The following is a 24404-nucleotide window of genomic DNA, read 5'->3' on the forward strand; positions in this document are numbered from 1 at the left end:
CAGAAGAGTAAGTAAAGGAGTTAAACTTGTTGGTCCTGCGCATCTTGTTGGTATCAAATAGTGCTCGAAGAGTGGGCAGAGGATGCTGCAGCTCAAGAAATTAGCAACACTCATCACTTGGTGGGATTTCCTGAGGTGGCAAAGGATGTCCAACCTGAGAAATATCTTGAACATTGGATAGCTACCTTTTCATCAGAAAATAGACTTGCCTCCTGCTTTATATCATTGAAGAGTGCTTTTGCTCAGAGACCTTCTTCAAGTAAACATGCCTTCTGATGATTGCCAAAATCCTCAACTACAAGCAGAGCAACAATTTCGTTAACATGGGTATATAATGTACATCAGATTCTATTCGACCCGTTCTGCATTTTAGTATTCACATATAGCAGCAGTTTATTGGTAATTTTGGATAAAAAAATGCATACATAAATTAAAGAAATTATATAAATTAGTCACACCCAAAAAATGTGAGATACTTGTAAAAAGCCTATTCAACGATTCTTTATTTTTTTTAAAAACGTTTTATTTAATATAAGACTTGCGTTAGGAACATTAGCAACATGACACAATACCATGACAGTTTGTTTTTCAGTATACATCATGTTTAACCGTAGATTAACAGTGCATCGTGTATATAGCATAGGTCCGTTAGTGAATGCATAGTATGCCAGTTCAGTCATCCTCGTTGGATAGTGATTCTATAACTGTTGGGGTACAAATGCCTCCCCTGAATGTATTCCATTTTCCCCAAATCCGCTGCCATTTTTTGGGGCACCCCCTGTGAATATATGTGGCCATTTCAGCCGCCATGGTCATGTCCCTATCGTTGCACCATTCCCCCAGTGTTGGGGCAGTTTGTGCTCCCCAAAGTATTTCAATGTTTCGTTTTGCCGTTACCATACCTAGGGTAGCCCAGGCTTGGGCCATGTGGTTCAGGTCTGTTGCCTCCCAGATATTTAGGAGGCAAAGTTTAGGGTCCGGTGGTACGGGAGCTCCACTAACCTGGGTGATTGTGCTCATAACTGATGCCCAGTATGGTTTAATTGCCGGGCAGTCCCATAGTGTCTGGTAGAAGGTACCAATGTCGCCGCATTGTCGCAGACAGAGTTGGTTGTTGGCCTTTCCTATCTTGTATAATGTCACTCTTGTGAAGTAAGTCTTATGAAGCACTTTCAATTGTATCAGGAGCATTCGTGAGGATACCACTACTTCTCTTGGGGACACAAGCGCTTCCTACCAGTCAGTGTCGTCCAGGTCGCCCACATTGGCTTGCCATTTTTCCCATAGTGTTCGTGTAAGGTCCGGTTAATTATTAACGATTTTGCGGTACGTTTGGGATATGGCTTTTTTATCCATGTATTCTGTGAGGACCCTGTCCTCCAGTGGGGAGGCCTCCGGAAGAACAGTGTCAGACGGAATGACTGCTTCCAGCGCGTGCTTAACCTTCAGGTAACGGAACATTTCCGGGGGTGCCATCTCGTACAACGCTTCCTTATTAATTAAAATTACACAGTCGCAATGCAGAGAATCCTCAAAGATGTAATTAAAAAGCGCAATATGGCACAGGTGAACAGGATAGAGAATTCAGATTTAAATCATCTAAGCATAATCTATTGGCTATACTCACTAGGATTTACCAAAATGTTTGGCCGCCATTTACCCCTTGCTGATGCATAAAAGAACAAGAGAATATTAACTGGGACTCAGATTCCACTAAGACCAATCAGTAAAAACAGTCTTTATTGACAAATCTCACAGACCCAAAGCCTTGGTAAAGCCAGTCACGGGGTGCAGGTCTGTGCAAAACTTGATATATAAAGTTTTTACCAACAGATTTCCAAATTGATATAAATAAAATTCAAAACAGGGCAACTAAAAAAAGTTGTGGAATTTTACCTAGGCCTGGGTTGCTCCAGCCTGTCGCATACCCCCAATGGTATGTCACCAGTACAACACATTTGTTATGACATGCATCTCAGGATCGTCGTAAAATTGATGCGTCATATGCTTGATTTGGATGTCATGTTATTCATTTTTTCTCTGACAAGTTTTAAAACCGAATAGAAAGAATGCATTAAAAAACACATGTTGAGAATGCAAAAACTCAATGTTGGTCTTTATTCTTATTTTTGGATCCAGCTTTCTGGAATGCTACCTTAAGGCCTCTTAACCTATGTGCTCCTCCATGCTGGTGAATGCAGTCAAGAAAAAACACATGTAATTGTAAACTAGACAAACTACACTCTCTCGAGGCACAGGTAAATTTGGTGGTATTCTCCTGCTTGTTGCAGCTGATACTTTTGAGCAAGACTCTTAGGTTAATCATTGAGCAAAGGTAATAACATTGCCCAACTTTCCCATGCTAGACTCGCAAATGCCTGCTCCCTTACACTTTCAGTAAAATTTTACACAGATGGCAACTTATTAAAAAGTCCGCTGTCTGATTTGCAGCTGTGACGCATACCTTTGACCATATCTCTAGGACAAAGGAGACATTCCACTGGTCGCAAGTGTAATTAAGCTCTTTTTACATCCCTCTGTCTAACTCATCAAGCCTTTTATGATAAATGTGTCACCGCTACTAAGGCTCACATTACCTACTACGACCCGACGCATGATCGGAGGTCATCTTCCACTGTTTGGGCAGTGGCTCCTCATTTAAGGCTAACAAGTCTCTGAGGACAATCTATTGTATTTTATTTTAATTTATTCTTGAATGTACACAGCATTTTCCAGAAAAAATTTAAAGTTGGTCATTTTAAACAATTTTTAGTAAGCGATAGCGTGATTCTGTTTCTCTGGATTGTTCTTTTAACATTGTGTGTATCCTTACTTTTGAAGTTAAATTCATCATGGTCAAATTCATAATGGGGCTTTTATAGATGGCAACGGTATGCCCAGGAAGGAGGGCATGAACAGCGAAATACCAGCTGCTCATAACAAGCACCTTAGGCAGGACACAGGATACAGGTGGTTTGGTCCGCAGATGCAGGTACTAAGTTTACTGAAGAATGGAGTAAAGGCGGTGTCTCTCGTCGCATCTGTGTCACGGAACGCTAAATTCGAATTATTACACTTTCACCATCTTCACTGCATATACCTCACCAAAAAAAAGATTGCAGTAAATATATGTGAAACTGTGGGAATCAAGGGGGACTGTTTAGCAGTTTGAGAATGGATCTTCAGAGGTGGGCAAAAGAGAACTGGTCAGAATTAGGGTTCCTGTGCACTAGTGGATCTGACCTAGCCTCCACATAGGAAGAAATACATTTTGAAATGGCTAGGAATACGGACTGACAAGTTGAAATGGTCAGCAAATGACTCTGGGCATTAGAGGCAATGACAGGCTAAATGGACAGATGATGACTCAAGGAATCAGAGAGGTTACAAGCTACGGGTTTAATTAAAGGTGAGTTTGAAGTACAACTGGATTGCATAATTTGGATGAATGCCCAGATGCAGGCTGATTAGCATTAGAATGCTCCTTAACATTGATCCAATCCACCCGTTGGTGATTGGTTAGTACTGACCTTGTTTCTGGTTTTTGGGTATGTGCTATACTTCACTGTATAAAAAGCAATACACTTTATTTAAATATAATTATATAAATAAGCAACAATGTTTATCAAACAGCATGCAAATGTAACAATCGTCTATTAAAAAAGTAATGCATACCAGTATGATGGATTGGGGTTAAGTTAAGGGATAGTAAGTTACAACAATGCATGAAACTGAAGGAATAGCACAAGCACATTCTGAAATCCTGCGATGTATTATCACAACCCAAACTAAGTAGGCATACTGAATACAAATATAAATTACAAAATATGGGGTGTGTTTTACCTTAATAAATAGAATAATGAGAAATCTGCATTGCCTTCCTGTGAACAAGAAGATCTTATCTAAGACCCTTCCCTAATGCAGAAAGGAATAAACCAATCCGGTCCAGCTTATCTGTCATCCAGGATATGCCACTTATCACCTAGAGAACCCTGCGCTCATCTGAGGCCGTCTAGCCGCAATTCCTAGGGTCCGCCTGACCAAAGATGGGGGCAGATCCATTTCTCTCCTAGGACCTCAGGTCTGGAATAGGCTCCCAGTAGAATTGCAACAAATTGAAGCTGATAATCTTTTGAGAAAGAAACATAAGACGTGGCTCTCTTTTTCTTACTCTGCGTATAGCGTTGAGACACTATCTGTGTAGCCGTGCGCTTAACATCCTGTCATTCATTCATTCAATAATGCTTCTAATCAAAGTAAAGTTTAATTTAGTGTTGGTGCACTGCAACAAAACAATGCAGCTCTATTCAAAACCATGCATAAAATGGAAAATACAGCAAAGTGAGTAGTCGCACTGATCAAATACACAAGAAGTAGGGAGAGAGGCGACATATAGTTGTCAGTGAGGTAGTTTGGTTCCTAGAGGTAAATGCACTGTACAGACCCATAGTACTCTAAGAAGATCACTTCAGTCAAGAAAATCCCTAGTCCAGGCCCTTTTTAGTCGCCTGGACTATGGGAATGGGTTAATGGTCCCTATGAACGAAGGACTGGTCACAAAACTTAAGGCGGTCCAAAATACTACAGCACGTTCAGTATGCCATCTTCCACTTCTATCGCCTTCAATATCCATCCTAAGATGCCTACACTGGCTGCCAATAAAAAAGCGTTCACTATTTAAACTTCTCTGTTTAGTCCACAAATACCTTTATGGGAACGGACCACAGAACTTGCAGAAAAAACGTAACTGGTATGCCCCCACTAGGAGTCTATGGTCCTGCAGGAAACATCTATTATAACCCCACCGTAGTCACGCTGCTAGAAATGGGAGGCAGATCATTTTCGTACTTAGCTCCCCAATACTGGAACTAGCTCCTAATATATCTCCGTGTTAATACTGACCACAGACTATTCAAACAAGCGCTTAAAACATGGATGTTCTAACCTTGCTTTAGTCTATTATTCAAATATCTTAATCCGTAGCTCATGTCTGAAGATACGCAGCAGTGCCTAGAGACACTTTTGGGGTCATTTGTAGCGCTCAACAAGTACCCATAATAATAAAAATAAGATTGTAAACAAACAACGCACAATTGTAATGAATATTATAATGAAAGAGCTGAAAGCATAGCATTGATTACGATTTACTCAACATGATTCTTCCAAAGCAAGAAGCGCAGCAATGCAGGGCACATTTTAATGTGGTGTGCTACAGAGGACATGGACTACTTCTGTGAAATGCATACACTTAACATGCAGTGACACAAATAAAAGAAAAGGAAACCTTAGATTGGATTCTTATCAAATTCTTTTATGTCTGTTTTTACTCAATAGATTTGGCAACAATACTAGTAAAGCACAGTTAAAGTAAACCAACATAACTGACCGAGTGAGAGTTTTTTAGTATTTCGGCACTTATCTCATACGTGATTTAGGTATAAGTTGTTTCTTACACTCCTAGCCTGTAGTTAATCTCTTCATTTTCCCAATGTACAAGGGCAACTTCATAGGGCTGTATCTCATGACGTTCCAAGATTTGCATCACGTGTTTCATCTGCAAAACAAAGAACGGACACAAAACAAACAGCTTAGAAAGCAGACGCTACTCGTATAAGCTGTGCGTGCCTACTTTAAAGTGAAAGTTGAAGTGATGTCCGCCACTCAAAGTAGAAATCTAGTATTGCAATGAACCTGACTGCTAGGTTATGAGAGGAAGAGGGCTCCCATGCAGCACAAGCAGAAACACCCTACGTGGTAAAAGTTTCAGATGGTGTAGCGTTGGCTCACTTTATGAAGAGTCAAGTATATATGGTGTGTGCATAACAACCCACCAAACTGTAGCAGGATTAAGAAATAAATAACAATGCACACTTGAATTACTTGAAGTAAAAATGGAGTAAGAAAAATATAGCAAAAAATAAGAAAAATGAATAAGGGTTTTAAATGATAGACAAAAGTGAAACATGCAAATAAAGAAAATATATGATGCATAAACAAAATCAATGCAATATAAAACTAATTAAACCATTTATTAGTAGATCTCCAGTAACAGAGCAAGACCTAGGCACAATGTGCGGTCAAATCGCGAGGACAAACATCAGATACAAGCTGGGTGCTTGTCCCTTTAAAGGATTCAACCTTCAGACTTGGAAAAAAGTATGGAGCAAAAACATGTTGAGAATGATCTGGAGGCTGCATCCGAACAGGGCTCCTTGAGGTCCAGAAAGTTCTGTGTGTGTTCTTGGTGAAGCTGGAACTTACTAGAGCCTACTCTGAAAGAGCTGCAGCTTGAGGTAGCATTGACAGTTTGTGTCTCACTACACTACCTGCTTTAGATTTTTTTTTAATTGTAAAACGTAGAACTACTCAAACACAGATCTTCAGAGGAGGCTTCCTGTTACTCGGCCAGCTTGATGTTCCTCACTGCAGACCACGTAACTAAGATTCTTCTCAGTGACTACAAGATTCCTCTGTTCCAGGGTCTTCTTAATTTAGCAGCAGGCTAATCCTCCTGAAAAATTTCCACAGCAAGCCTCAGCAGTCTAGAACACATCTCTCTCCCACACAACTGATAGAAGTCCATTTACCTGCAGAACATCAGTAAATTGAGAAACCTTCACGCCCAGCAGCTGTTTTTGAATTCACCCGGCGACCCGTTAGATTTAAATCCTGAACATAGTCTGCTTTTGTTCCCTAGCAGGCAAGGAGGTATGTCTACAGCAAACTCAGCAACCACTATCCCTTGACCTCACAAACTAGACTTCCTAGCCCTTGAATAAGTTGTTGCAATAGGAATTCATGTCGGAATGGTTGCTTCCACTACAGGCAGCTAGACATTTTTTCACCCCTCAGCCAGTGAATCCTTCCTTTCTGTCCAATTATATTGATGATCAGAGGTACAGGTTTGTGACCGTCTAGAAGTCCCTATTGATGCCCACACACTGCAGAATATCCAGCCAGTTAATTTGAGGCACAAGTTATTGTTCTTACTTGAGCTGTTCTTGGCGTATCATGTTTCTTCATCCAGACAGACCCTTTTATTCATGGAGTCAAAACGTTTATGATGTAGGAAGTCCTTTGCACACTTAGGAGTGGGGTTGAAATCATACTGAACATCACTTAAACAGAATTTCAAACTTTCCTTGTACAGCAGATATTTTGCAAAGGAGCCATGCCACAATTGTCATTGATAAGCATTCAGTGAATAAACTGATGTTAGCAGCATTATTTAGACGTTTAATAGAGCCCTGCGTGTCACTTCATTGATATTTCCTTAAGTGCAGATAGTGGTGTTCTGCCTTTAGTATTAAATAATTATGACCTTGAACACATCGTTGATTTGAGCTGAAAAAGACATGTCAATATCGAATAGAATGTCCAGGTTTTATTTGCTACGTGAATAAGGATGGTGGGCTTCCTAGATTGTGTGACCATTCCAAGGCAAAGCATTTCTGAAGTACTCCAGCAGACACAAGGATCTCAGTCTTTGCTCCAATTCAGACAAAGGTAATTTTGTAGAAACCATTTATACAAATTACTCAGGCAGTTTATTTTATCCTAGCTGTCCTGCAACTCATCCAATCAAATGTATACCTAAGTATCATCAGCATATGGGGGGGCGGAGCTTGCCTGAGCCCAAGATGGCGGTGTGAGCCGAGAGCTCCGTCCGACCACATAACGATACGACATTTATCCTGGATCAATCCTGGCAACTCAGCGCTAAAAAGTGGCTGCCCTGGTTGCCGACACCCCACTGACCACTTGTGCTGTTTGTCGGGGACGCGCGGGCCCTGAGGTGACACTTGGCAGAGGAAAGAGTTCCGGCCGGAAGTCACGGATTGGAGGCTGGACTGGTGACGTAGCCTGTGGCGGTGCCATACACTGACTCATCGAGGCCTCTACAAGCCCGCACAGCGGGTACTTCGGGGCAGGAGTGATTGGCAGAGCAGTGGACCCTCGTGAGGACCCCGGAGCGTTGGGGGGGTAAGAGCTGCTACGCACTGGCGCTGCGGTGCACAGATTGACGGAAGAGTCCCGGTGACGCCTATGGTGCCTGGTGTGCGGCGTTCCCTGCAAGACAGAGGCCCCAGCTGCTCCCCTTATACGGATGGGTCACGAGAGCCCACAAGACTGGGCTCATTGTCATGGTTGGAAGCCTGCCCTCCACTTGTTGGCATTTGGGTATGCACGAGCTGCAGGGGACAGTTTGCTGCAATCGGCGCTGGGCCTCACTACGCCACTTTTGACCTGGGCCACAAGAAGCTCCACAGTGGGTGTAACTTGAAGCATTGCGAGGGACAGTCGTAGCGCGCCTGCGCTGTGGTGCGGAGACCGACCGAAGTGGACAGGTGCCCCTTTTTGAGATCGTGTCGGCCGAATTATGCCATTTTGACTGGGGTTGCGGGTGGACTGATTGGTGTCGCGAGGTGTAGATTGACATTGGTGCGTCAGTGCTCCCTGGATTGGTGGCTGCCTTGGGCCTGCGTCAGCATAGAGGCCCCACCTGTTTCTCTGCTGCTGGCCTGCGTGGGACATGGGGCCTTTCCTGCCCTGCTGAGGAGCCTTTGGTGCGGCAGTTGCGCTACCCCTCATCTTCTACTTGCGAGTGGCGCCGAGTGCTGGTTTCAGGCGCTCTGAGAGTGTTGGCCCCAGTGCCTCATTGTTTCAGGCCCTATGGCCTACTTCTGGCGAGTTACCTACAGAGCTATATCTCAGTGGTGAACTGTTTTGCGAGCTGCCCTGGGTAACGAGACATAACGGTGTATTTCCTTGATTCGCTGCTTTCACGAGGAGCTGCTTCATTCATCTCTCACGGACTGCTGGCTAAAGGATTGTGCTCTGGGCTGTAAACATGGGGAAGGTGGATAAAAATCAACCTAAGCTCCACTTCAAAAAAAGAAAATCCAGGCTTAGCGATCTGACACCAGAAGAGGGCCAGAATAATCAGTCCAAATTACTTGAGCCTATGGAGGGTGATATCCGTATCATTTTGGCTGCAATGCAAAAAAGCTTAACTTCTATAGATAGCAAGATAGACTCTTTATCCTACCGAATGGATCGTCTGACAGAGCGCATGGACAAGCAAGAGGAGAGGTTGGAGATGACGGAGCGTCAAGTCACGGAGGTCGAGGAAGCGCAGACAGAAATGGATTTAGAACATAAACAGATGGGCAAACTACTGCTTGCGCTACAAGACAAGGTGGAGGACCTTAAAGCAAGGTCCCACAGAAGCAATATCCGAATCACAGGCCTGCTGGAATCCACAAATGTTGGGAATATGAAGCTATTCGTAGAGCAGCTTTTGACGACTTTGCTGGGCCGTGATATGTTCTCCACAATGTTCGTGGTACAGAGAGCACATCGCTCGCTGGGCCCAAGACCCTCGCCTGGTGCTCCGCCTAGGCCTATCATCGCCAAGCTGATAAACTATAGGGAAAGAGATGCAGCTTTGAAGGCGGCCAGGCGAAACAAACACTTCAGTACGAGGGATCGAACATCTCTCTCTACCCGGACTTCACAGTCCGTGTTCAGGAGGCACGCAGGCAATTTGCTCCCTTGAAGAAGCAGTTACGGAATCAGAATCTCGATTATGTCATGCTGTACCCGGCACGACTTAGGGTGGACTGACAGGGCAGATCCCGCATCTTCACGGATCCAAAGTCTCTGCAGAAGGCTTTGAAAGAATGGTCTAAAGAAAAGTCTCCTGGAAGGTGTCGACCACCCTAGAGGGAGCCACGGCCGGCAGCCTCAACGACCAGGACTGATACCAAGGATTCCCTACATTGCAGATAAGACTCTATGTTTGCATGGGATATTGTGAGAACTATTGTTTATCGGGGCCTTGAACCGATAGTTTTGGTTGAGGGGGCGGGGTTAGTTTGCGATTCCTGCAGTATTATGGACGCTATGTTGAAGTATTGCACGGTTTTGATATATTAAGGGGGCGATTCCATGGAGATTTGCATACTACTGTTGAATTCGGATATTATATGATCTTGCTGTCTTTTCTGATGGATGCACACTATATGCTAGCGGGAGGGCGGCGGGGATGCCTGGCTAGTTGCGAAAGCATAGGCAGCGGGCTTGGACAACATCTGCCCACGCGTGAATCCCACAATCTGAAGAAGAAGAAAAAAAAATCGACTTTGTTTTCTGTTTGATATTATTTTGACTTTTGTCTCTCTTTGGTTAATCATGGGGATTTCTGGGTCCTTCCCTTTGATTTTTGTTGATAGGTCAGGGTGTACTCGCCATTGCAAGGTTGGGGTGTATATGGCGTGGGTGGGGGGGTTGGGGGTGTGCAGAGACTTACCAGGGGTGATACTGCCATAGCAATGTTTACTGACTGCAGCTCACGCAGCTTACATGGCAAAAGATTAAGACTGGGCAGCACTTGTGCACAGGCATGTGTGGCAGATCGACAATCCACTGTTACATGTGACCCAGACAAAAGCCTGTAAGCTTAATGTATTAACCTGGAATCCATGGCGTGAATGACTTTAGGAAACTGAGAAAGGTCCTGTCATATCTTAATAGGCACGCTGTTGATATTGCTCTATTGCAGGAAATGCACTTGCCTCTCAACAGCAGGATGCTCATTGCAGAGGGCTTCAGGGAACTACACATGTGGCAGGATTCACATCTCACACCCGGAGTGTCATAACCTGGGTTAATTCGAAAGCGGGTCTTAAACTGGTTCCGATAGAATCAGACTTAGACGGGAGATATTGCATCTCGAGATGCAATGGGAAGGGGCTTGACCTTATTTTAGTCAACATATATGGTCCGAAACATGATGACCCAAGGTTTTTTGCAAAGTTACTAGATAAGCTAAGCGGACTCGGGGGGGGGGGGGGGGCTCGCATACTATGGGGTGGGGACTTCAATTGTATTTTAGACCCACACCTGGATAGATCAGGTGGCCCAGACAGGCGTCTCGCGGCTGCCGCGCGTGCTATCACAGATGTGTCGATGCAGCTTGAGCTATGCGACGTTTGGAGGACACGGGCACCGGACAGAGGAGGGTTCACCCATTATTCTGCATACCATGACTTACATACCAGAATTGACTATTGGTTTGCCTCCAGGGACTTGTACACTAAGATCCTGGACTGTGCGGTGCTTCCTCGCACTTTCTCGGACCAATCGCCGATATTGTTGGTCCTAGATTGTCCTCTCACTCAAATCCCCCCTTCACATGGTGTTTCCCTCCATATTCTTTATTGGATACAGTCTTTAAGTCAGAACTTTTTGACGCAATAGAAACCTTTTTTGAACACAACATCGGGTTGGTGGACACTTTTTATGTAGTCTGGGAGACTTTAAAAGTTTACATCAGGGGTATTGCTATGGCTAAACATTCAGGTGTCCTTAGGGCACTGCGTACGCGGCTTTCAGACTGGGAGAAGAAACTAAAGTAACTGGAGCGGGAGTTCCTCTCCGGTTCCGCTGCCCAAGCGACGGAGGAGTGTAAAGAGCTGCAAATAGAATACCATGAGACGGTTGACAGAACTCAAACACTTGGCAAATATGCAACGGCCCGCACTTATGGCGAAGGTGAGAGGCCGGGCTCAGTATTGGCCTCATTGTTGCAGAAGCTTAGGGAGACAGCAGGGGTGATTATGATCAACGACGACCAGGGTAACCCACTGACGGAACCAACTGCAATAACTAACAGATTCAAGCAATATTATTCAACCCTTTATGCCACTAGAGTGGGAAGCCTTGACGCTGAGGTGCTGAACTATCTGGCGCATATCAAGCTTCCATGGCTGACGAATGCCCACCGGGAATTCCTCATGCGCCCTCTGGATGCAGAGGAAATACCCGCTGCTCTGTCGGGGATGAAATCAGGTAGCGCTCCAGGGGTGGACGGACTTACGGTCTCTTTTTATAAGGAGTTCAAAGACATACTTATTCCATGCTTAAGATATGGGTTGAGAGATTCCGCTGCATGCGAGCGCTGTGGTAATAGTGAGGCAGACTTTTTCCACCTAGCCTTGCAATGCCTGGGGATTGACGTCTTCTGGGCCCAGATATTCAAGTCCCTGGGGAATATTACTGATATACCACTAGCTCCTGACCCTATGATGGCCCTGTTAGGGTTTTCCAAGCACCTTCCCAAAGCTCTTAGAAGATTGGTTGACATGGGGCTGCTGATTGCTCGGCGCAGAGTTGCTGTTTGCTGGTACCGAGGCCCGACTCCCACTATTGTCAGTTGGTCAAAGGATATGTTATATTGTTGCACTCAGACAGAGAATTATAGTGAACGTCCTCCCCCGCGTAATCATCCTAAAAGCTTCTGGGAATTGTACAGTAAGTACCAGGCTATGAAAGATAATGATGTAGGTTGTGCTGACTCCCATGCTCAACCGTAAGGTGGGGCAGAACAGGCTGGATACCTGGGAATGCTGTATGTACTCAGTGCATATTGTTTTGCGTTTAACTCTGTAAAGATGTTGTTTTTTGGCTCAGGCGAGCTGTTTATGCATGTTGCATCAAGCTTGTGTCAGGCTTTACATTTCTTAACCCTTGAAGAAAGTTAACTCAGATAGCCAGATTTCATTCCAGGAGTTCCGGTGAGAAGGTAACATCTGTTTTGATCTTGCCTTTTACTGGACTTGTGTACACATCAGCAAAGACAGTTCAAAGAATGTTCATCATAGTGGGCACTTTTAGTTTTTTTCTTGCCATTCGTGCGAGATGAAGTTGACAGGAAGGGGGGGGAGGGGGACAGGCAATGTGATGAAACGTTTTAGTCGCATAAAAATGAAAAGTAGAAAATGTGGGATAGTTAGGAGATTATGCAAGGAAGGAGGTAAAAGTGAGAGGTGGAAAAAATATATCAGAGCAGAATAGGGCCTGCGTAAAAATAATCAACTCCCCTTGGCACCCATAAAAAAACATTTTAGAAATTGTGAAAGTGAGTTTTATTACCCTGCTGAATGGCAATTTCACCATTAATTTTTTAGTATGTTAGCATAAAATTACCAGAGGTGTAAAAAATTATATGCTGGGTTACACCAAAAAGTGTAGAGGTCACATGAGTTAGAATTACCCAGATTTAAAAAGTAAAATAGCTTTGCTTATTGCTACCATTTTGTTCTCTACACAGCTTAAAATTAAACCTTTTTGTGGTCTCTTTCCAAAAACAGCCCGATTTCTGTGCTTTTGTTCATAATCCATAACACAGTAATGGGGCCAATTCATAAACTGCATTTTGTAGTATGTTTAGTATTATAGTTCTATAATTATAATAGTTCTACTCGCGTACCACAAAATGCTAGTGACTTACCTATGCACAGAGGTCTCTACTTTCACCACTCCTATGTTTTATGGGCAGAGCTCTCCACACACGTTGAGTAGTAAATGTGGGAGTGAAAGGGGGAGCAGCTGGAAAATTAGCAATACTTACAACAAAACGGTAAGAAGTAAGCCCAGCCCATTGCTATTCACAAATTGCGCTTCTATATTTACTACAGCCAACAAGCACTGGTAAATGCATTAAGTTTTGCCTATGTGATCAAAAATAAGTTGCTTTTTGTTGTCAGTTGTAGGTTGGTGAGCAGTTGTGCAACATAAGATGTAACAGATTATATTTTTTTTGCTTATTAGCCCCAAAGTTGTTTCAAAGTACTTAACATTCATATTTTGTTAATTGATTGGGGATTTATGAAACCATTTCCAGTGATAAAATAAATGGGTAGGAACCATAATTAATTGAAAGATTTCACAAAAAAATGGTCAGTGCTTTGTTCTGCAAAATAATTCCATTAAATTGTATTTCCAGCACCACTAGGCACCATCGGAATTAGACACAAGGGCATTCAGCTGAGCTTTTGGGAGGGTGATAAAGAATTTGAACAGCTGTTTTCGAACAAGAAAGGCTTCAAGAGGACGCCACGTTTCCGTAGCAGGTCTGCTATAAGAAGCCAGTGCATTCTGGTAGTTGTAGTCTTCGTGTACAACACATAAACCAAATGGAGTAAAGGGCTCTGTAATTATTAATTGCTAAAGAAAATCCAGGGACTAGAAATGTCCTAATCTGATGACATGGAGTTATACAGTGTCCATCAAACAGCGGCGGCTCCTCCGTTTAGAAAGAGCGTCGCCCCACTGCTCACTGAGTAAGTAATTAAAAACTGAAAAATAAAACGATAATAACTTAAAGTTATTATTTTATTTAACGTTACTGGCTCAATTGTTTGGGGTGGGTTAGGGCTGGGCTGTTTAGAGGCTGGAGGAGGATTGGTAGGCAGTTAGTGCACATAACATTTTGGCCCGCCATCTCAGACCAGCCAAAATATCATGCATACTTTGCATGTTCTCTACCCAGGCTGCTTATAGCTTGGTTGGAGAACATGCCCTGGGTCCCATGCCCTCTCTGAGCGCCGAACCACATCACTCAGACCAATCACAACGCTGCATTACAGCATTGTGATTGGGTGAGGGGAGCCTGGGTGCTTCCTGCTTCCACAGAAGCCAGAAAGAGGATGGCAAGGATGGAGGAAAGGCGGCCGCCGACCGCATCCTGGTAAGTGTGTTTTTTTTCTAATTTATTTTTAATTCCCTCCCCCTCCGCTCCCCCGACACCTCCACACCCCTTTGGTAGAAGCCGCTCCTGCCATTAAACTTGCCAAGCATGTGGCACTTTCAGGCAGGCATCGCATTGCATTCTGGGACTTACAGTTCCCCTCTTATTGTTGCAAGCATGGATTTAAAAAAATCCCAGCATGCAAACTGCTTTTAGCCTTTTAAAAAGCTGGGACTGGCTGAGGATGCCCCATGAGATGGGGGCAGGAGAAGGGGTATAACAGCTGTGAGCGACCATGTCTGTGCCAAGGCCATAAGGTGAGGGCTGACTGGTCGATTTGTTTGCGAAGACATACACCTGTGCGCATGATTTTACTACACGATAATCAGTCCTGTTAACATGCCCGTCCCAGCTTTGAAGTGCAGCCGGGGCCTCCACTGCTCATTAGCTCGGTCTTAGACTGGATCTGTAACTTCCTGTAAAAACCAGCGCCATTAAAAGAACGGACACCCTCGCTTTACTCTCAGACTAAGGCTGATTTAGCAGCTTCCTGGCTGACTCTTTTCCCACGTTGGCTCCCTAAGTAAAAGGATAAACATAGCCATAAACATGCAGTAAATGTTGAAAATTATAAATGACATGACCTCGGAAGTATGAAAATCTGAGTTAAACGCTTTTTAGGTCTCGCCTGAGACAGCGCTTTAGCGCTGCTCTTGCGAGAGCTTTTGTAAATGGGAGATCTGGAAGTGCAAACGAGTGCTTTCAGGCCTCCAAATACAGTGCATGTGCGCCAGGCGCGCGCACCATTTGGCAGCCTGCACACCGGTTGCTTTCACTTTCGCAGGCCGCAGGGCCGCTTTGATGTGATCACGATCGCGATCACTTTCGCCGGGAGCGCGCACCATTTGGCAGCCTGCGTTTACATTTCGCGGGCGCTTTGATGTTCTCAGTGAGCCGCGCGGCCACTGCGAACATCAAAGCGCCCGCGAAATGTACACGCCATTTGCCACCCCCTCCCTTATCCCACTTCCTGCTTGTTTGCCGTGCTGACGTTTTCTTAACGGCGTTGCTTGTATGTCTACTCCCATGAAACAACACTATATTTGAGAGCAGTCCTCGGAGTGACCCAGCATACTTTAATATTAAAAGAAGCCTGTCTCCATTCCGCTTTCCAGACCTAAAAAGGCTTACTTCGCGCGTTTACCATTAGAAACCCTCTGCAGTTTTCTAACCATCTGTTCAGGAAAATTCCAGTAAATGTATCCCATATTTCCAGAAAGGCATGACAGGACACAGCGCGGGAGGCGGTCTTCCTGTGTTCCATTGCATGATTAGTTTTTAGCCCCTCGCAGAAAGCAATTTAGTTAACAAGGATGATATCGGTGTGTAAAAGCTGCATTTAATTCCCCCTCCGTGGCTCATTGTTTCTGTTCGCTCTGTTAGTTTGTGCTGCCAATGATGTCATTCTGTGTTCACTTCGCAGCTACACAGTTGTAGTTCTATTTCTTGGGTTCTGGAGTGTCACAGTTGTTTTTATGCTCTGGTCGCCATTGTGAGTACACTAATAATAACAATTCCCATCAATAACAATTCCCATATCAGAGTAAAATCTGACTTATTCGCGCTTTAAAATATGCTTATTATTACCCCGCTGACCTATCTTATAACTTAGGCACATTAACCTTGCATATTTTTTAATAATTCAGACCGCTGACCACAGGCTGGACAAAGATCTCTACAAAAAATGCAAATGCAGTGAGCACAAGAGTTGTTCACCAGTGTTATACCCTTAAACGTCGTGGCGGTACATGTATCACTGCAGCAGGTGCCTTATACCCATGAGTTAGCTTAAAAAAGCGGTCTATGGGTGATCAATTAATTGAGCCAAAGGTTTGCTGTCAGTGACCAATTAAATATGCGAAGACAGGTTTACTAACACTTTTTCCTTATCCTCATCTTCATTTTAAAGCAGAGTTTGTACAACAAATAATGCATTACTCTACTCCTCGTTGTCCTGCCCAGCCCCTCAAGACTCCATCTTCTGCCACCACCCCCAATGTACAGTTTTCGGGATTATAATTTTTTTCTCCATTTCTAGCATTACCAATAAGTGTTCTTAGCCTGGCCTGCTGTGCTGTGCTGTAGCGACCCCTGGCGGCGATGTGCAGTATACCAGGTTGGTTGACGTTCACTTGCGAGGAGCGCTGCCCACGAGCACCTGAGAGAGCAGTGACGTGTGCCGGCAATGCGCGGGAGTCTGAGCCGGACCCCAGGCACCCACACAGCAGCGTCCCGCCATGGATATTTCCATTCCCTCGGCCAGAAGGAGTCTTGGTGATTCGCGGGAACAGCTCGTGTTACAACTTCTAAATTAGACCGCATCCCCGCCTCCCCCGTTCAGAAGACAGCGGAGACCTGCTGACAAGCAAAGGAGTGGACAAGAAACTCCTGCCATGAGAGCAGAGCACGGTGAACGTTCCGAGAGAGCAGGAATCAGCTCTCGGAGGCAAATGGCTCTTCAGAAACCACCCCTTTAGGGAGTAGCACAGAGACAAATCACCCACAGGGAAAGGGCACAGCAAAAAAACATGGTCTGGCAATGAACACAGACCGAAGTGTCTGTGAATGAAGCACCGTAAAACAAGCTAGCAGTGCATAAGCAGACTGCTGTTCACAGAAGTGCCATGCGTTAACCACACCACTACAAGAATCTCAGAACACCACAAGCAATCACTGCATGTGACTGACTGAAGCAGATGGCAGTAAAACTCCAGCGAATGGAACACAGCACAGCAAACACATCTGAATAGAGAGCATAAGCCAGCAAGCACACAAGCCAAGGAAGAGGAATACATGAAGAACTCTCTGAAATGGATAACAGCTAAAAACCTACGCTATGAGAAACAGGAGAAGCAAGTAACAGCAGGAATCTATCGCTCGACCATTCGAGAAATATCTGATAAGGAACATCTGCTAAAGGGAGTGGATTACTGCACAAAAACTCTCCTAAAGAAGCATGTGCAATGCAACAGGTCTCGCATTTACGTGAGTTTGAGCTGTTGGCATTGTAAATGACAATGCCTTTTATTTATGTTTTGATTTTGAAACATAAATAAAACACATTGTCATTTATAATGCCAATAGCTTAAACTCGAGTAAATGCGAGACCTATTGCATTGCAAATGCTTGTTAGACCTGTGATCTGCAGACTGAACCCAAATCTCAGATGCGAGTGAGGAACTCACTGAACTACCTTAACAGCTTCCTCACTCTAACCTTGATAGCTGTTGGGTAATTCTATGCATTATCACCTATATTTTTTATCTGCTTCAGAACATCGATTATTTACCCAAATAATAATGGGAATCTGTGTGCGTGCAAAACATTCTTTGAAATATTTTATTTTGCAAGCTTTTACAACAGTGGTTTGTTATGCTTCAACCTAAAAATGTGCATGCCAATCATTAATAAAATTGCAAACTTAGTGCTTAATGAAAGAAAGCCAAATATTGTGCCGCTTTCTGTTGCAAGTTGGTGTGAAGCAGTTTTAAGCTGCGGTCTCCTTCTAGGATAATGGCCGGGCAGGAAAGAGATCTCCGGGACACTATAGAGATCTGTCAGGCAAAGCGCTCACACGCTAAAAGAGGGTGGAGTAACAGCAAGAGGAGTGCGGGGATGAAGCAGGGGGAAAACATGCAGCAGACAATCAGGCTCGCATAAAAAAAATTCCATACAAAAATGGATGAACGCAGTACTTCGGCAACGGAAACTGATAAACAGCCCCTTTTAAGATATATCAAATAGAATAGATTCAGGCAAAACCTAAAAGGACCCAAAACATTTGCAAGTGTATTCCAGCTCAGACCTGGAGTAAATGCACCACCACATATATTCAAACAATGGTACTGCAACACCTTCCCACAGAACCACACACACACAACTATATATATATTTTTATACACAGTGGCAGTTGTCACTGCAAAGTTATAGTTAGAACCAGGTTTCCCTAGCAGATGGATTTTTTGGTTTGCTAATATCTTTGGCACCCTTTGACAAATCTTCACAAACTCTCCACTGAAAAGGTTAAGCCAAGCCATCTCCTTCCTAGAAAGTTTCGGGAGATCCATCAAGAGAGGCCAGAGAAACAAGGTATCCCAAAACATTCTCCCTATCCATAGCTAAATTGGACAACAATATAGCAAAAATACTTAATGGAATTACACCAAATTTGTCAGAAAGCTCCATCTTTACCCACAAAGTGTGCTTTTTGTGATTTGTTGCCAATCCTTTCAGTAGTGTTTGAGAAATGAAGGTTCAATGTTTATGCATATATAGAGATGTGGTAGCATCGTGGGTCTGGAAGATAAAGATTAGTTTTGATAGGCTGCCTCATATCAACACAGATGTTTGGCAGCCATTTCACTACTCTGGGAGTCAGTCCTGTGAACCCCACCCTGCTGAGCCATTAATTCGTCCAGGGGGTCCCATCACCTAGGGCCTGAACCTTTATTTTGATATTGAATGGGGAGGAGGGCGTGTGGCACCCTCCTTGAGCCATTTCATAGCCCTGGGTACCCCATTCCCCAGGGTCTGAGATTTTATTTGAGGAAAGAGTGTGGGCCCCCCTCTCTCTGAGCCATAAAATGGCCCCAGGGACCTCATCACTTGGGACACTGTCGTGTTCCCTACCAGGGAGAATGCAGGAAGGGAACAAAAGTTAATTCCCTTCCCACACTCTTCAGGGCAGAGAACATAGCTATGCTCCACCTCATAGGCAGTAGGAACGAAAGCTGCTCCTGCTGGGCAGGAGAAAAACAATAAAGGCAGCTCCTGCCAGCACTTAAGATGGATGCTGGCAGGGGAGTCGGAGGGCCAATGCCTCATCCCGCAGCCCCCAATGCTTAAGGATGTGGTGGGTCTATTTGGTGGGACAAGGCATCCATTAACAAATAAGTAAATAAAAGACAGAGGCCAAGCAGGAGTGGGAACACTCCCCTGCCTAAAGAAACAAAATAAATGGAACGAGGCATCCAAAATATATATTTTTTTAAAGCAACGTGTGGCAGTGCCGGAATGTGTTCCTTGTCCTGCATTTACAAATAGAAAAAAAAGAAGATAACGATAGCGTATTAGCTTCATCATTCTGCATTGAAACAGCGAGGCCACTCATACATTATTCACTACCTCAGAAAAGCCCTGTGTGGGTTTTGTAACGAATATCAAACTTGTTGTGGTGTACCAAGGAGGGGGCTGCAGGAACTACACTAGCCTTCCACTTTAACCTTTGGTTTTTCCCCCAAGTAAATACAAATACAAATGTAGGAAGGTGGATATCTGACTATGGTTACCCCCAACTTTTTGCCTAGTGTCTAGCTGGTTTTTCGACTTAGTTGGCCTGAGATCCTGCCATTCAGGGTCTCAGGCTGTCTGCTCTCTCTGTAAAATGGACTCCATGTACCCTAGGTACATAACCAATTGGTAAGGATCACCTTATTGGACCCTGTACAGTGTACCCTAGGTACCCAGGGCATAGGTGTACCCTAGGCCTCCCAGGGGCTGCAGCATGTATTATGCCACCCGTGGTCTGGCCTTCCAATCAGACACAACTGGCTGGTCACTCAGCTGGGGCAAGGTCGTGTAATCACCCCTTGCTTAGGTGTAGTATTCCTATACCTACCTTATATATAGACACATGTGTACCTATCAGTCACTCCTATGGCAGGCCTTAACAATCCTGGAGGCAGAGTGCTTGGTAACATGTGAGATGGTGCTCTAGCATGAGCTGAGCCTGTCTGCAGCTTTCGGAACCATGTCCTTATAGCTGTTCTATGATATAGCCTACCATATACTCTTAAAGTGCCTTATAATCTTAAACGGTTATGGTAACTATGGTTTGGCTTTATCAAAACATGTCGTGTAAGGTGTCTAACACTCGGGAATAATACCCCCATGCCATTTCTGGACATGAGAATATTATTCCCCCCTTCTAGAGGGAAAGACATGTTAAAATCATACTTCAACTGTTAGCCTCTGACCAAAGCCTCAGCATCACAAAATGGATGCTGCTGCCACGACACAAGTCTGACCTCCTGCAGCTGGGAGTGATCCCAGCCAGGGAGGCCTGGACAATAGGTTTCCTGCTTGGGGAGGTGCTAGCACCTCCCCAGACAGCCTTTAGTGTATTGGGGCAGGGTGGGCTGAAAGGAATGAGACATGCCTGGGGCACACAAGGTGTTCCTTGCATAGTCCAGTTCAAACCGGCGCTGGGGCACTCCAGCCCCAGCTCTGGCGCGAAACTGGACAAAGGGAAGTGGGTGTAACCACCCCCTCCCAGGTCCCACCCATAAGGCGTGACCTAGCAGGTATCCCAGCCCCCCAGATTAGTATAAGAGTGGGAGTTGGGCCTCAAGAGATTAGATTATCCTGAACCTGCAAGACTGAACAGAAACTCTGGACCTTCGACATTCGACGAAAGAAGAAGACTGAAGAATCTCCCTTGTAGCCAAGGAGTGGCTACCCTGTGCAAACAGGCACCATCAAGAGACTACCCTTTGCTTTGTGAAACGTTCGACGAGGAACCGACTGCAGAGCCCGACCAGAGCCTTGATTTCCAGACTTCTCCGACCCTCATCCACATCTGCAGCAGAGCTGAGATCCGTGGAGGCGACGAGCGACGTGGGACCGGCTACCTGGGAAAAGTGGCTAGTAACTTACAGCGCAGCTTCTGAGGTACCCTCGAAGTTGTGCACCGGGGATTGAGAAGCCCCAACCCCAAGCACCATCTGCACCGAAGACCAGCCCCCCACACTCCACGAGTCCTGCGTGGGGCCCTTCAGCATTTTCCTGCTTGCCGCGTCTGTCCGGTTGCTTGCCCGCTGGCTAGTGGCCTCTGTGACGACGCTCCCTGAAATCTTCTGCGCTGGTTTGGCTCCTCCAGACTGGCTCCCGCTTCTCTGCAAAGAAGAAGCACCCCAGACCTTCCTGGTCTGCACCAGAAGCAAGTCCCTTGTTCTTCGTGGGTTCCGCTTGCCAAGGCTTGGTGAGTCCTAGTCCAACTTCGACGCCGCCGACAGCAAGAGCCTTCGTGGGACAGCTCGCCTCCTGGTCCTGGTCGTCCTCGACGCTTCCTGGTCCTCCTGGCTGCAGCGACAAGCTTCACCTTCACCTGCAACTCTTCACGACATCGCCTGGTTCCTTCCTGGTTCCACGTGGTCACTGGCTAGTGACCTTGACTCTGTCCCCTCTGCTTGCAGGTTTCTTCTCTTCTTGATCCCAGCCTTGGGATCCACCGGACACTCTTCACTGACTGCCTGTCAGCATCTTTCTTCAGGCATCCATAGGAGTCGACGACGAAAACGACGCATCTTCACCCCTATGCACCCGCAGCCTGTGGGCTAGGTAACTTGGGTACTCCGGTGCTCATCAGGATAGTGACTATCCTAGTGTCTAGTTTTCAAGTCTCAACTTCCTAGCTACTCCGGAAGTGTCCTAAATCTATCTATTTCTAAACTGTAACATTGCTATTGACTTTTACGCATTACGCGTGAGTGTTTCCACTCTGCACACGAATCCCGTGGGCCTCCCACTCCCTAACTAACGCTAGTGTAGTGTAGCCCCAGCGATTCCCTAGGCCTAGGCCTATTCTATTTCCATGACAGTGGTTCTTATACCACTTATTTAGTATATGGTTTGCGTGGCCCCTAGGGCCTAACTGTATTACTTACCTGTGTGACTTACTGTATGCATTAATAAGACTGTGTTGTACTTACCTCTAAACTCATAAAGAGTGCTGAGGGTTTGCTTAGAATAAATACACTTTATTTTATATATATATCTGTTGTGGTGTCCTTTCATTTGGTATTCAAGGGATTATATATGGTATCACAGCTGGCTTCACATGCCATTCAGAGTTTAGCCTAAGACTGCTCTTGTCCATGCTACCACTAGGATAGCTGGTCTATAAGGTTGACTTTACAACCAATCACCATAAGGGTATTTGGACTGATATAAGGTGTACACTATAACTAGTGACATCATACATCAGGCCAACTTCTCACAACAAACACAAACACAAACACACACACGCACACACACGCACACGCACACGCACACGCACACACACTTAAAAAGTTACATATTTGTTGTTGGTAAATATATTATTCAAGGGTGGTTTGGGGTTGTTGACGGTCACATGCTGGCACCCTTATCGCATATAATGTTATCTGCAAGGATCTGATGATGACTGTATGAGGTTCAATCTCCCTAATGAACTACATGTAAAAAGTTACTACTTCTAACTTTACAATCATAAATTAGGCTCTATAACCTGAATTGAGAGAGTGGAGACAAGCCAGTCTACACGTTGCAGTAAATTTAAAATAGCAAATGGTGACTAGACTAAAAGTAGTACATTTATTGCAAAGTGTAAGAATACATTTACACATGAAATTTTACTCACCTGTAAATGTACCTTTGTGTCTAGAGCCCACTGTTTGTGCGTTAGCTATAATTTTATGCTACTGAGCCATCCAGTGGCGGCATCAACAGGTTATAAATTTACTGTTTCAATAATGGAATGGCACTTCTAGTAATTATGAAAAAACTACTGCAATGAAACGTAACAGTAAAGAATTGCCACAAGCAATGATGTTGTTTTTGAGGCATTACCTGCCCCTTTCTCCCTCGTGTCTACCATTAATAATGCTGCTCTTGTATCTAAAAGCCTACATCACCCCCTTAAAAACGGTCATATAAGGATTCAGGCACAGTATTACTGTGCAATGTTACAGATTTTCAAGTTGTGGTGATGACAAGACTGCCAACATGGTAATGGAAGGCACCTAACGAAATAGCTGTATACAGGTATTAGGGAAACACAGACCTCACCACTGGGAGCCTTGAGGGCCAAGTGGGATGCCGACATGGCAACTGCACTCACAGACAGCGAGTGGTCTGCACTCCTTGCTTACCCGAAGGCAGTATCACACAATGCACAGTTTAAATTTATTTAATATATTATCACACAGAGGGCATTTCTTACACCCCATAGGCTACACAAGGTGTTCCCTATAGTCACGTCAAATTGCCAGAGATGTACTGAAACAGATGCAGGGTTTGTACAAATGATATGGGCATGTCCAGCGCTATCCCAAACGGCATGTCATAAGTACTGACGCTGGGACAATATACTGCTACAGCACACCAATGGGCGGATATCACATGAGCCAGTGCAATAAGAATTAGGAGTACAGGGGCCAGTCACGCTACGGCTTCAAAATACCATGTTGTACATTGAAATGTGTTGCTTTATCCTATTTCTCTTACCACACATGCAATGGATGCTAACTCAGTAAGTTAGAGTAGACACCGATTGTGTAGCCAAGTAGTCAGTTGCAGGATGGGTGGATGGGATCTAGGGTTGTTAGATTGAGAATATGCATACTGTGTACCTTCTGTTATAATTATTTAATTTAATATGCATAACATACGGAGTAAAAAAGTTAAGAAGATGGGATAGGCTGAAAGAATATATGCACCATATTAAGAAATTAGTGGTCTTATGGAAAAATGTTGACAGTAACAAAAGTAAATGATAATTGCAAAAATACATTAATGAAATGGAAAGGGTGACAATTGTATGAATGTCTTATTATACCAAAACTCAATAATGTTTGTTTTAAAAAAGAAAAAAGACTGCCAACATCAGATTCTTTAGAGTAGAGCTTCACACAATACAAAATATTCTACTGATGGTAAAGTTTCTTACAATTAAATAGTCTAATAGTCTTCATATATTAACTTTTCATATGCGAAAATATTTTTAAGTAATTGAGTTTAGTTTAATGTATTCTTTCAGGTCAAAATTCAGCAA

General features: G+C 44.4%; 1 protein-coding gene across 2 annotated transcripts in view; it reads right to left on the minus strand.

Annotated features, from left to right (window-relative positions):
* The window catches only part of RMND1 (required for meiotic nuclear division 1 homolog), a 485798-nt gene that overhangs the window by 182298 nt on the left and 279096 nt on the right, over window positions 1–24404 (minus strand). For both annotated transcript variants that reach the window (XM_085652595.1, XM_085652596.1), the window contains exon 7: window positions 5454–5554. In XM_085652595.1, the coding sequence (XP_085508721.1) occupies window positions 5454–5554 (101 nt within the window). The remainder of the gene's footprint in view (window positions 1–5453; window positions 5555–24404) is intronic.

The sequence above is a fragment of the Triturus cristatus genome, chromosome 4_1, assembly GCF_964204655.1.
Source record: "Triturus cristatus chromosome 4_1, aTriCri1.1, whole genome shotgun sequence".
Taxonomy (NCBI): Eukaryota; Metazoa; Chordata; class Amphibia; order Caudata; family Salamandridae; genus Triturus; species Triturus cristatus.